This window comes from Periophthalmus magnuspinnatus, chromosome 12, assembly GCF_009829125.3.
Source record: "Periophthalmus magnuspinnatus isolate fPerMag1 chromosome 12, fPerMag1.2.pri, whole genome shotgun sequence".
In the NCBI taxonomy this organism is placed as follows: domain Eukaryota; kingdom Metazoa; phylum Chordata; class Actinopteri; order Gobiiformes; family Gobiidae; genus Periophthalmus; species Periophthalmus magnuspinnatus.
The window spans coordinates 4,506,255-4,520,237 of record NC_047137.1 but is presented as its reverse complement, the minus strand read 5'-3'; the positions used below and the strand labels follow the sequence as shown (position 1 = coordinate 4,520,237).

The 13,983-nt window shown below is 41.1% G+C and overlaps 1 protein-coding gene across 1 annotated transcript in view; it reads left to right on the top strand.

The window, feature by feature from the left end:
• The first annotated feature begins 5 nt into the window (after positions 1 to 5).
• Positions 6 to 13,983, top strand: part of LOC117379706 (breakpoint cluster region protein) — a 72,704-nt gene continuing 58,726 nt past the window's right edge. The window contains 1 exon segment of the mRNA XM_033976399.2: positions 6 to 1,953. Coding sequence (XP_033832290.1) covers positions 348 to 1,953 — 1,606 coding nt within the window. The 5' untranslated portion in view covers positions 6 to 347.

Here is a 13,983-nt window from a genome sequence, read left to right as displayed (position 1 = left end):
TTTTTACGGAATAATGCTTGAAAAGGACGATCAACATTCTAATATTTTTTACCCCTTTGGTCCGCCTGCAGTCCCAGCTATTTATCTGACTGAACAGCAGCTGGTTTCTCTGGAGGAGAATGGGAAGCATTGTTGCGACTGCGCAAACGGCAATTGTAAGCAATTGGGCTCTATATTTGTAAAAAGGTTACTTAAAGGACTCTTATAAGCACAGCTTGTGCATCGGAGCAATTGCTGCTTATTGTTGATTGTGCGGTTACAGGACTCCAAAAGGGACAAACTGCGCCTCTGGCACCATCCCCTCTGAGTGAACCAAGGTCGGTCACTGGAAAAAGATTTGGCACAACATGGTGGAGCCGGTGGGTTTCATTGAAGCGTGGAAGGCGCAGTTCCCTGAGTCAGAGCCCCCCAAGATGGAGTTGAGGTCTGTTGGTGGCATTGAGCAGGAGTTGGAGAGGTGTAAAGCTTCTATTCGAAGACTAGAACAAGAGGTGAATAAGGAGCGCTTCCGCATGATCTACCTGCAGACTCTTCTAGCAAAGGAACGAAAGAGTTATGACAAGCAGCGATGGGGCTTTCGGAAGACCCCTGTGGGAGAGGGCATGGACACAGCTTCTAACCAAGGAGCAGAATGCCAGTCCCAGCAGCCACATGTGCAGGAGACTGGGGTAGTAGGGATGGGTGTAGGAGGAGGGGGCTACAGCACTGTGGGACCAATGGAGAGGAGCCGTTTTCAGCCTGTAGGTGATGGAACTGGTAGGAACAAACCTCGCCCCCCACCAGCCAGAAAATCAGCATCTCATGGAGACGGACTAGAGTCTGCTTTTGACGTGCCCACACAGGTTGAATCCACCTCTTGTGACAACCTAGATGGGCTTTCTCCATCCAAACAGAGAGGTGGCATCACTGTCTCCCCAAGAAGACCGGTGCTCCCACCTCCTGATAAGGAACTACCCACAGACCCTAAGGACAAGATGGGCATGGGGATGGGAGTCGCAGCACTTAGATCTAATTTTGAGCGAATCAAACGGGCCAATTCTCATTCTGCTGGTGATGTAGCAAAAATTCAGGACAAACCACCTCCACCTCCTCCTCCATTTTATTCCAACCTAGAGTTCCATCATGACAGGGGCCTGGTAAGGGTCAATGAGCGTGAGGTGTCCGACAAGATTAGTTCATTGGGCACCCAAGCACTACAGATGGAGAGGAAAAGGTCCTTACACTCCCTCCCAGGTAACTTAGCAACTGCAGCTGGAGATCTTCGTCCCAGACCGGTTTATAGGGGGCGGTCTACAGAGAGTACCTGTGGATATGATGCAGAGGGTGAGGATGGAGAACCCACGCCGAGACATTTAGGAAGAGCCAATGGAGGTAAACCTCCACCCCCTCCCTGGCAGCCCTCAGATTTTCAGGCCTACTCTAGTGTCTATGTTGGAGGGGTGATGATGGGCGAAGGAGGGAGTGATGGCAGAGGCGGCGGGAGTGGAGTTCCTATGAGGGACCAAAGTACTCAAGACGACCACCTGCTCACCTGGCCGCGTCGATCCTACTCCCCCGGAAGCTTTGAGGATGTGGGAGGAGGTGGGGGCTACACTCCTGACTGCAGCTCCAATGAGAACCTAACGTCCAGTGAGGAAGACTTCTCCTCGGGCCAGTCCAGCCATGTGTCCCCCAGCCCCACCACAGCCTTCCGCCGGCCCTTCAGGGAAAAAAGCCGGTCGCCTTCGCAAAACTCACAGAATTCCCAGCACTCCTTCGACAGCAGCAGCCCGCCAACGCCACAGTCTCAAAAGAGACACCACCACCGCCAACATGGAGGCCCCGTGGTCATGTCTGAAGCAACTATCGTCAGCGTTCGCAAGACGGGACAAATCTGGCCCCCTCCCTCCCACCATGACCTCATGCCCCATGGAAGAGCTTCGCATGACAACAGTTTCCATGGAGACCATCTAGGTGAGTGCTTGCTGTGGTCTTTTATCTTTGTTGTTGAGTGCAGGTGGGTTTGATTGCAAAGGACACTGTCGAGCCTACACAAAACCTGCAGTGCGAGTTTCCTTTTGGGTAGAAAAATAATTGAAAGTTTGACTAATATGGTTTATTGTGGTCCCCTGGGGATCTTTCTGGCATGAAGTTCCAAGCCTGGTCGTCTTACTTAAAAAGCTAGCCAAATGTTAGTAATTGATAGTGCCATTTTGTGCATCCACGTAAACACTCAGGATTGTGTGTCCCCTCTTTGGCCTTGTGTGGGAGACAGATGAAAGATCCCACCTCTGCTTATTCCTGGAATGTCAGGCGGGTGGATGAACAATAATGCGGTTGGTGAGTTTGCAGGTCTAGCCTTTCTTACACAATTCTAGCAAGTCATGTAGAGTTGTATTTCAGATTGAGATACGCCTCCACTGCTTTTACCTCAGTTTTGTTGGAATGCTTGCAGACAGGCTATTCTAAACAATTAGCTCCAGTGTATCTAACCACAAAATTGTAGTCTTCTGCCATAGTACCTATAATAGAAGTTCAATGACAGATAGGTGTGCAGCTTGTAGATAAACACAGGTATTAGCTAACTATAGGCTTTGAGCAGCATACACTATATATGTTCTATAGTGTGATGGATATATCAGGATGACTTTGTTTGTTGTTTGCTGTTTAGTTTTTATTATTAAAAATACTGCCCTCCTTTGAAATTTTGAAAGAGATATTTTGGCTATTTCTGTCATAAATTTGTTGACCAATTTAATTCTACAAAAAAATATATATATATGCACATGAAATGTTTGTAACCATCTACTGTAACTGCTCAATACAAATCTTGCTCTATTTTAGTTGAAGTAGTTATATCATTCTGAGATTGTCTATTGTTGTGGACAGTAGTGTGCTCCCTGTGTATTGTAACAGATTTCAGAGTAGTTCCCCGCTGGACCAGACAGACTTGGTACTGGCATCAGGGGCATTTACGAGTGCCAGCATAAACAGCTGAACAACACAGTTATAGTAGGCTACTCAAAGTAGATAACTGGGGTCAAACAATGTCTAACTTGCCAATTTCTATATTACCAATACCAGATGGAGAGTCTGTATGATAATTGCTCATTTTTACCGTGCATGTAAATTTTAAAACTGGAGCAGTGCACTTAATCAATTATTAATCGAGATCCAGATTTAGTCATCTCTAATCATCAATGATATTCTTTTTAATCGAGAGGTCTACAGCCATTTCATACCTGTTTGTGTTCAGAAAATTTATATTGAAAGACAAAATGAAATTCAATTTAAAATCGTAATTGATTAATGCTATATCTATACTTAAAAAAAGTGTGCAAAAAGAGAGCAGCAATAACAAGCATTGCTGATCCTGAAATTATACAGTTATTCACTTCTCTCACCCTTACTGTCTAAAACCTGATACCTGCTATTGACTAAATATCCCTAGCCTGTGTGCAATGTACATGTATAATTCATTTATTTGATACAGCGATTGATACACCGGCCCCAGCTGAATCTTCTAAAATGTTTTTCCCAGACAGGATGCACTCATCATCCTGTCCGGAAAACCCAATTGGACATATTTGCGGTGAAAGCAAAATGCATTATCTCTTTTAATTATCCTGCCTGATGAGAAGTAATAGGCCAAACACCACAAACGCTTAGAAGGTTTTTTCAGTTTTTCCTCCGGAAGATAGTAGCTTGCAGCAAAGGGCTAATTCCCCATCTGCTTTATGTGAAGGATTATCAGTGCACTGTCTGCCTGTCTTTGTTTTTACATTTTTTCCACAGCAGTGAGCTCTGCAGGGAGGGGAGAGCAGGGTTAGAAGTGGGGTCAGATATATAGACCATAGAAGGGGGAGAGGTGGGGGTGATACAGACGATGATGCGTTTAGTGGGATAATCTGGAATTTGTGAGTGAAATGCTGGTTGGACACCCCATGGAGATGTCTAACAGACACCAGAGAAAATATTTACAGTGTAATAGTTGTAAGTGAAAAATATATAGTAGCTACGCTTTCACTGGCCAATTTATTGCACCTATTCTTCTAAGTACAAGCCAATCAGGGCAACAACACATTTAAACAAACTGCCATTATAGAAGCCAGGGATGATAACTGAGATTTCCTTGAGTTGAAAGCATGAGGGGTCTGGTTTTAGGGATTACATTGAATTGTTCCATAAATTCAATATCTAGTAGCACCATATCTGTGGAGAAAAATGCCATGTTGATGCTTGAGGTCAGGGGGACCAGACGGGGTCCATCTGAATAAATTTAACAATAAGACTATTTCTACAGTCAAGGTGTGTAAAGACTCTCGCACATTACACTTACTGTACCAATACATACCTATAACCTCATCAATGAATGCACACCTATATCCGTTTTAGCTTCAGCCAGGTGTACATCCAGAGTACTACTCTAAGGAGACTGTGCTTGTGTTTTGCTGGGCGGTGCGTGCTGATAATGATGACGAGTGGGCCGGTGTAGTGAAGAAGGACTGAAGGAGGCAGGGCACGAGGCAGAGCTGTCGTTTTGCGCTCTGTTGCTTCGGGATGCGGGGGCTGCAGAGGAGCACAGATGGAAAGAAGAACTCTCTCCCGTTGTGTAACAGAATCTCACACAAAGGCACATACGTTTTACACTATATACCTCCAGGGGGCTCTGCTCAAGGTGTATTCTGCAGGTACTGACTATGGCGGAAATGATAGTGGCTAGGGGTATTATCACAATTTTCCTGGAGTCTGATGACAATTTTGATTTTGTCACAATTCGTATACTGTCAGCTGAAACTGCTTCTGGTGAAATGTTACACAGTAAATGCAATTGGTGAAATCCACCTGTCATACTTTCAGGCCATTGCTGAGGCTGACCAATGGGAGGTGTGGGTGAAGAAAAGTGTCTTTGAGTATAGAGCTGGATTCAATAGAAAAAAATGTATCAAAATAACATATTGTCTCAGGAATAAGATCACAATTAGATTTTTATCACCATACTGCCCAGTCCCAGTAGTGGCTAGTTTGGAATACAGATGTGGAGATTAGAAACAATGGGCCTGGACTGAATGTGTACAGTCAGACTAAAGTCAAGACTGAAGTGATAGTCTTTGACCCACAGAAACAAAGAGAAAGTGTCAGCAGTCACCCCCAGTCTTGCTCTCTTTCTCTCAAACCTTCAAATCAGGCTAGAAATCTAGGGGTACTAATGGACGCAGACTTCAACAGCCACATCAAATCAATAACATGCACAGCTTTTTACCATCTGAAAATCATTGCAAAAATCAAAAGTATACTGTCTAAATCAGACCTGGAGAGACTTATCCATGCATTTGTCTCCAGTAGGTTAGACTACTGTAACAACCTGCTCACTGGCCCTTTCAAATGAGCAGGAAGACATGCAGTACATCCAGAACACTGCTGCTCGGGTCCTGACTAGAACCAAGTATGAGCACATAAGTCCTCCTCAGGGCTCTGCAATAATTTCCTGTGGCTCAGAGAATAGACTTTAAAGCAGCTCTGCTTGTGTACAAGTCTCTCCATGGCCTAGCACCAAAGAACACCTCGCACATGTTAGTGCCATATGAACCATCTCACACTCTGAGGACCTCAGGGACCGGCCTCCTGCTGGTGCCTTGAGTCAGGACAAAACATGGGGAATCAGCATTTAATTTTTATGCAGCTAAAATCTGGAACAGTCCTCCTGGAATTGTGTGACAAGCTTCTACTTTGACAATGTTTAAATCCAAGCTCAAAACTGAAAGGCTGAAAGATTTTTACTCTGCACTCTTCTCTTTTAATGTAAATTTTATGATGATTATTTATGTTTGTATTTATTTGTATTGTGCTTTTAATTTATGTACAAATTTTGCTATACTAATAAAATTCCTTTTCCTTGCTAGAAAGTATTGACAACTATTTATTCATTCCCTAGCGGCATATTTGATGTTGCTTGTTTGTCGGAGCTGTTGAGAGAAGGATATACACAGTAAACCCTGAGAGTGGTGTGCTAACCACTATACTATGTATACTTTTTTTGCAATTTTTGTGTAATTGGCTTTGTCCTTTGACAATCAGAAAGTTTTTTTTTATAGCTAAAAAACCCAAACTTCCCCAGTCAGTCGTATTGACCTTGGCAGCTTATTTGTATTTTCCCAAAAGCCTCGATAAATTACTTGGGCAATTATACAATGAGGCTGATAGTGTACTTGAACAGGTCTTTAAATTCTTATTATCAATACAGGGAAAGCATGTGGGTTCTCATACCAAAGTGAAATTGAAGTATAACAAATGTCTTCTAGCATTCCAATTTAACAAAAATGCTCTACCATTGTTCAAGACTAACAGCTCTTGAAAACTGCTTTTCTGGGATGGCAGTTTTTTAGGTCCTATATTACCGGTACACGTTTGAATGAAACATTCACAAACATTCGGGTATGTTTGTGTTGACAAAACAACATAACATCAGATCAGAAAATACTGTAATATGGGCCCTTTAACATTTGAAATCTGTGGCTAGAATAATTGTTATTGTTTTGCTCTTTTGGTTGGATAAATTTATAAATTGAAATTGTAGAATTAGACCTTCACATATAAAGTCTGTTTTCTAGTTGGGCATAACATTGAATAACTTCTGTGTTTTGCAACCTAGGTGGCAACTCCAAATAGCAAGACATATTTTAGTCATTTGGTGAGAATTGTGGAAAGAAAACTCTAAATTGGGGTAATGGTTGTGTGGTGTTTATTTTGCCTCTCTCTCTCTCTGCCCTAGTCTTCTTGACAGTGGATTATTTACCCAATTCACAAAATGTCCTAATTATGAATGGAAATGCACAGTTTCTCTATTGCTTTATGTTATCTGGAGGTGTCTAAGAGGTTGAAGTCCACGGCAAGAATGATGGTCTGAGCTACTTGAAAAACACAGGGCAGAATGTGTGAATGGTTGCTAGCCAAATCCCCATACCTTGCAGCCCGGCACAATGACCCTCTTTTCACACTGGGAGAAGGGAGGAGTACATAGCCTTCCTGTTGGCAGTAAAATTCTGGGTTACCTCAGGCCTTCCATGGTGGAGAGGATGGGGCAAAAGCATGAAAAGAGAGTGAGAAGAGGAGGGACAAGTGAGTTTGGCTTTCTCGCCAGCTGGGTGCTCCTCAGCTCACACTATTGAGAGACTTCAACCTGCTCTGACCCATTTTAATGGTGTATAACTGCCCCTTTGTTAGGAAATGTCATGGACACAAGAACATGTAACAGCAAAGGTTCACATGGCCATTATTTAAGCATTAATTAGGCCTGTCTAAATTAGTACTCACAAGGGATGCGACGATATATGCGATAATATTGTTAAATGTGAATAAAAAAGGTCTGCAATTAATCGTCCGTGGCATTTTTTAATAATCGTGATCATCGCAGACGATTGTATTCGCCTTTACGGCACCAGACTGCCTCATGTTTCAGGCATCAGAGGCAAGCTGAATGAAGTGTTTTGCCCAAGGACACAATGAATATTGCCACTCCTGCCACTTGGTTTGAAATGGTGTTTTTAGGGGGAAGTGCTTGTTTGTGTGTTCTTGCTGTCCATTAGAAAAAGACCTGAGGAATTCTGGCCTGTTTGAGATAAATAAGAGGGCATGTATACACAACACATAGTAACACACATTCAAATACTGAGTACTGTTTCTGTTTACCTCTTGCATTTTTGATTTTTAATCCAAGCAGCAAACCACAGCTTTTTCCAATGGTCTGTCTAAAACGCAGACAAACCCATGCTTTTCTTAGTTTCTCAAACCTATGCAGTTTCTTATTGTGTTGCCAGATATATTCATCCATCCAAATTTACTTCCGCTTTATCCGGGGCGGGGTCGCTGAGGCAGCAGCCTGAACAGGGAGACCTAGAGTTCTCTCTCCACACACACTTCCAGCTCTACCGGGATGATCCCGAGGCTTTCCCAGGCCAGCTGAGAGACATAGTCCCTCCAGGGTCCTCCCCCGGGGTCTCCCCTCAGTGGGACGTGCCTGGAACACCTCTCCAGGCAGGAGCCATCCTGAACAGATGTCTGAGCCACCTCAGCTGGCTCCTCTCATTGTAGAGGAGCAGCAGCTCTACTCTGAGCTCCTCCCATGTGACTGAACTCCTCACCCTATCTCTAAGGGAGCGCCCAGCTACCCTGCAGAGGAAACTCATTTCGACCGCTTGTATCCGTGATTTTGTCCTTTTGGTCATTACCCAAAGCTCATGACCATATTTGAGGGTAAGAACGTAGATTGACCGGTAAATCCACAGCTTTCCCTTTCGACTCAGCTTCTTCTTTACCACAACAGTCCAATACAGCAACCTCATCGCTGCATCGACCCTCCTGTCAACTTCACTCTCCATCCTTCCCTCACTCGTGAACAAGATCCCGAGAAACTTGAACTTCCCCCCTTGTGGCAGTGACTGTCCACCCACCCGCAGAGGGCAAGCCACCTTTTCCCAGTAGAGAACCATGGCCTCGGATTTGGATTTGCCAGATATAATTGTCTCATTTATCAATTTTTTCTATTTTACGATTAGACAATGTGCTTAATGTACAACAAAAGCACTTTGTACCTAAACTGCAAAATAGCTTTGTACGAACAAACGAAGCACTTAACTGCACTGTTGCCACAATGGATTCTAATAATGCGGTTGCTGGTTTGTGGCTGATCACTCCAAAGGGGATCATTCAAGCTTTTAATGTTTTTAATAGTGCTATTTCCTATATGATGAGGCTGTTTTGGTAATGAGTTGTATCTCTATAACCCATTCTCCCTCTTCTACTTTTGACCATTATAAATTGATTTTCATGTTTACTCTCTTTACTGCCTTAAGCATGGGCCTATTTCTGATTTCAGGACTCCCCATTCAGCTTTGGAGATGGATCAAAGTCCTTATTCCCCTGTCTGCCCCGGAGCTTGCAGACAGTGTGTAAATGTCCATAAGACTTGAACTGACGAATGCCTATAAAAACTACACAATCAATGCCAAATGTCAGCCGCAGCAGGGATCCTTGTTACAGAGTGGAGGGAGAGTTCATTCCCATTGGCTTACATAGCTGATTCCTGTGCGCCGCCAGATATGTCCTCATGGCTCTTCTTTGGTCTGTCTGTTCATTGTGGCATTTACAGGCACTTCAAATTAAAAGCTTATGTAAGTTCATTCACTTAACTATGTTAAATTTGTGTTCTGTTGGCCTCTGAAGGCTTCAGACAAAATACTGAAGTATAGTGTTAAACAATACTATAGTTAATTAAACCTAAAACACTAGTTACTAACTTGATTACAGTTGATTTATATTTTGTTTTAGCTAAAAAAAATATATATATATTATTAAATTATCACCTTAGGACACAATAAAATAAAATGATATATTCCATTTTCACACAGTGAGCAATTCATCCAAACTGACATTCAGATTTAATCAATACTAAAACTAGTCCATCCATCTATCTTGCACTTTATCCAGGGCCGGGTCGTGGAGGCAGCAGTCTAAGCAGAGATGCCCAGCCTCCCCTGTCCACTCACACTTCCTTTAGCTCTTCCAGAGATCTCCTGACATATTCCCAGGACAGCCTAGAAAATAAATACCCATTTCAACAAGACATACCGTTTGACATTTCATGATTAGTAGAATGATCTTGATCAGATTTAGTAAAAAAAACCCAAACATGATAATATTGAATAAGAGGCTCTAATTAGGGTCCAAGCACAAAGTGTCAGTGAGTCAGTGACTCGTCCACATTGCACTGGTGTGAGAGCCCTATTGTAATTTTATGTTGAGATTGAGGAAGTGTTTTAATCATCATTTTGGTATCAAAATTGGTATCAAGCATAGACTATGTATAAATGGACATGGGTAACCTGCTAGCTGTCACGTTCCAAATAGGAAGTGATCATGGGTGGGGATTGGGCACTCTTCCGGCTCCATTGACTCTGGCTCCAATTCACTTTACATTAGAAAACTGGTCTTAAAATGTTTGTATTGACCTGCTCTACATGATCCTGGTATTTTTTTTTATTATTTTGATATTGTGTCTGTAACTCAAGATATGAACATTAATAAGAGACAAATCAAGGAGCCCAAGGTCACTCACTCTAGCATTAGCAACACATTTAATTGACAGCTTTGCTAAGCCAGCAGTGCAGGTGAGAACAACAGCTTCGCTCCAGATTGGCTCTTTGGTTACTATGATACTCACGGCTGGAATTCCTAATATGGAACTCGGCTCCAAATTCATTCCTATAACTGCTAGCTTCAACAAGCTTAATTTGACTGGAGTCGAATGCTGTGGGTGGCGTCACACTCCCTTAAATCACTTCTTTATATAGTCTATGGTATCAAGCATTGGGCCTATTCCTTAACATCAAAATTAAGTTATTATCGTGACAACACTACTAAACAAATTGTATTACCATTTATCTGTATTGCTTTGAAGCGAGTGGGAGGTCAAATCGAGTCCAGTATATCATGTTAACTCATTATTTATTAAAGTGATCAGTTACAACAGCCATTCCTTGATCAGTTCCTGTCTCCTGACCATTCTCTCCGGGGTCTCTAGCCTTCACTGCCTGTTGCTTTGTACATTTCTTTACCTTTGGGCACTTTTTTATGGGCTCACGTTCTCAGTGGGTGGGTGGATGGATTTGCTCATTAAATAGCTGTAGGAAATGCTGCTGTTCCCTTGGTTCTACATTCATGTGTGTGATATTGGGTTACTGACGGTAGTGTTACTCAGGGGGACTAAAGAGAAACATGCATGGATAGTTGTAAGTTTTGATTTTGATTGGGCCAAAAGAATGACTGGGACTACAGAGTGTATAAAACAAGTCAACCCCATTGTCAGACGGTTCAGAATACAGCTATCTTTTACAGCTCGTCAGCTCATAATACTTGGCTGTCCACACAAAAAGACACGTGTGGGAGAGGGACATGCTTGTATAAGTGAGAGGATGGTTGGAAAGGGGCTAGACAAATGGAAGGGAAATGAATGAAAAAAATAAACATGTCTTTTTATTGTTGTGTGTGGTCAATTAAATTAGCTTCCATCACCATAGTGTGTAATTAGCAAGGTTTGGCAGTAACAGTAGTGTTATAATTGGTTTAGATTTGACTTGGAATTTATTATTGCCATTTCAGCAAGTTTTTGTCATACAGAAATAACATTGGTGTTGTTTATTTTTTTTTTTTTATTTTGTTATGCCATATTCTATTACCACACATATCAATCTGTCAAACAATAAATGCTTATTATCTCATAAAAAATAACTTATTTTCACAAAATTGGCATGTAAGTAGACGTTAAGTTTTGGCAATTTGATAAAAAAATTAAAAATAAATAAAATCATAACTTTTTCTTATTCAAATTGAATAAGAATTGTTTTTTATATTAATTGTCTCAGTATAAACAATACGCATAATGTGGTTGCATTTGAACAATAAATGAACCATTGGAGGCAGAAATGTAAAAGTACAAGACCAGTATTGGCAATACCAGCGCTGTTGATTGGATGTGTATGAAAAATTTGGTTGACTTGAGAGTCTTTGCTTACATTTATGTGGATAATATGGGCCCTGAATAAACACTATTGCAACACTGTTTAATTTTTTAACACATGCCACTTCATTTTGTATTTTCCTTGTGTGGGACATCTCCAATGAGCTAAATTAGTCATGAGTCATAAAGAAGGAGGTTAAGTGGCCTGTAATGTTCCACTATAACATCATCTACATTACAACACTGGATCAGCCCATTCACAAAGACGTGAATACTCCATCAGACATGCCCCTTGCTGTATTGTTTATACACATGCTTTAGTGCACTGATGAAAGGAGCAGAGGAGAAGAAAGAAAGTCTATTACACTATTGATTTTATGACGAAAATATATATTTTTTTAATTGTGTATAAAACAGCTAGTTGTTGTGAGACCCTGTAACTGCAGCCGACAAGCTAAGATCCTGTTTCAGCCCCCCTGACCATGATACTCTTTGGTGATCTACAATATCTCTTATGTCACTTAATACTGGACTTCACTCCACTGTTCACTCAGCCATGTTCAATCCAGAGCAACTCTGTGTAAGTTATTTTGAACATCTTATTTATACAGTTACTCAAGGTTTTGTACTAGGGTTGCGGGATATGCGAAAAAAGAATCACATATTCACCCTGTATTGATCTATCACAATTTTCATTTAACTTGAAATCATATTACACATTTAATACAAAAAATCAACTTTTAAGTCAAATTACTTCCTGATTTCCGCATAGTCAGCATCAGTGGGATTTGGGCACACATTGAAACATTGAAACCAATACATAGGCCTATAAACGTCTTCCTCTACTTGCTCATTGTAACCTGTCTACCTGAGCAAATGTTACATCATCAAACAAATGCGGTGACATTGTAGACTGCACAATTTCCTTCATGTAAGTTCAGACTTTTGACCATTTTTTTTTATTTTTTTATTTCTTGCCCAAGTAGTACTACAGTGCTTGAACTTACGTTTGAATACTGACAAATTTTGACTTTACATTAGGGGTCACTTTTCTCTCCTTTTTTGTGGTTTCTGATAATGTCGATGTATTATTTAAGTTAATCAACATTGTCCTAAAATGTGCCTCTCACCTTGCCTGGGATGCAGAATACACACTTTTTCAATACTTTACAACGATGTGAAAACAAAAAACAAATTTGATTGCTTGATCACATTTGGCTGAGCTTGAGGCTGATATTAATCTGTATATAAAAAAAAAACAAAACAGATCATTCTGGATTTGCCAGGAAAGGGCTCACCATTTATCAGTTGATATCTTAAATTAAACATATGTCTCCCAATCAGATTCTTTAGGCTCTTTATCCTTGCTTGTATTTTAGGCAGTTTCTCGCCACCTTTGCCCATTGTTCATCTTCTTTTCTCCTGACAGTCAGTATATCCAGGCCTGCAGCCCTCCACCCACATCTCATCTTCTGGCAATCTCAAGCAGCACCTCTTCAGCTTTTCCAGCACAACCTGCACCTCTAGCAAACACCTAAAACACATCATTTGGGTTGAAAATGTTCAAAATAACTCAAAGTGCTACCCTGGCTGCTCAACATTCTACTGTGCAAATTATACAAGGTAGATGATTAAGCACTTTTAGTCACCATTTCTCATTTAGACAGTAATGCTCTCAGGCAGTTTATAATTCTCCAGCAGCTTGTTCAAATAGCACTGCTACATAACAACCTGAAAATGAAGGCGTGCAATGTTTGCTCTGGGCTGACTCGAGAATGGCCCTGAGCCAAATGAACGATCTAAAACTGCTATTTATGTTTCTGTTGGACATTATAGTAGCATTTGAATGTATAAACTGTCAATACGACTAATTGAATGAGAATTACTGCCCCATTGAACTGAATGCGTACTATGGTGTGAATAATTATACTATACTACCGTATAGGCAGATAAATTACTACCTAATGAAAATTATTTATAGCTGCTAAAATAACAAAATATGGTAAGAGCATTATAAATGGCATAGCAATGGAGTTGCAAAAGCTCAGAAGTGGAATAATTACTCATCTGGTGTGTGTTGTATGACTAATAGAATTGCATTTTTAGACTTGAGAAGAGGCATTCACAGGACTTGCCCCATATTTCCAGCATACGTGTCATACTGAAGTTTACGATGTTTTATGTAAGGATGTATGTAAGGAAAGTATAAAGAAATGGTATTCACTTATAATAAAACTGTGATAAGCAAGTTAATACCCAGGTAACTCATAATTTCAACTACTGCTTCTGGTTAAAAATTGGTTCACTGTCTTTGTATGCAAAACAATTTGGTTTCCTGTCACAAAGAGTGGAGCAATGAAGTTCTGAACTGAATGGCAATGCAGATGCTAAATGATGATGATTTCTGTTACTTTATGAAGACTATGTCCACATGTCTCATCTTTTGACCTTTTGCTTTTGTGCTTGTTTTTGTCAGTGTCTTCTGATCA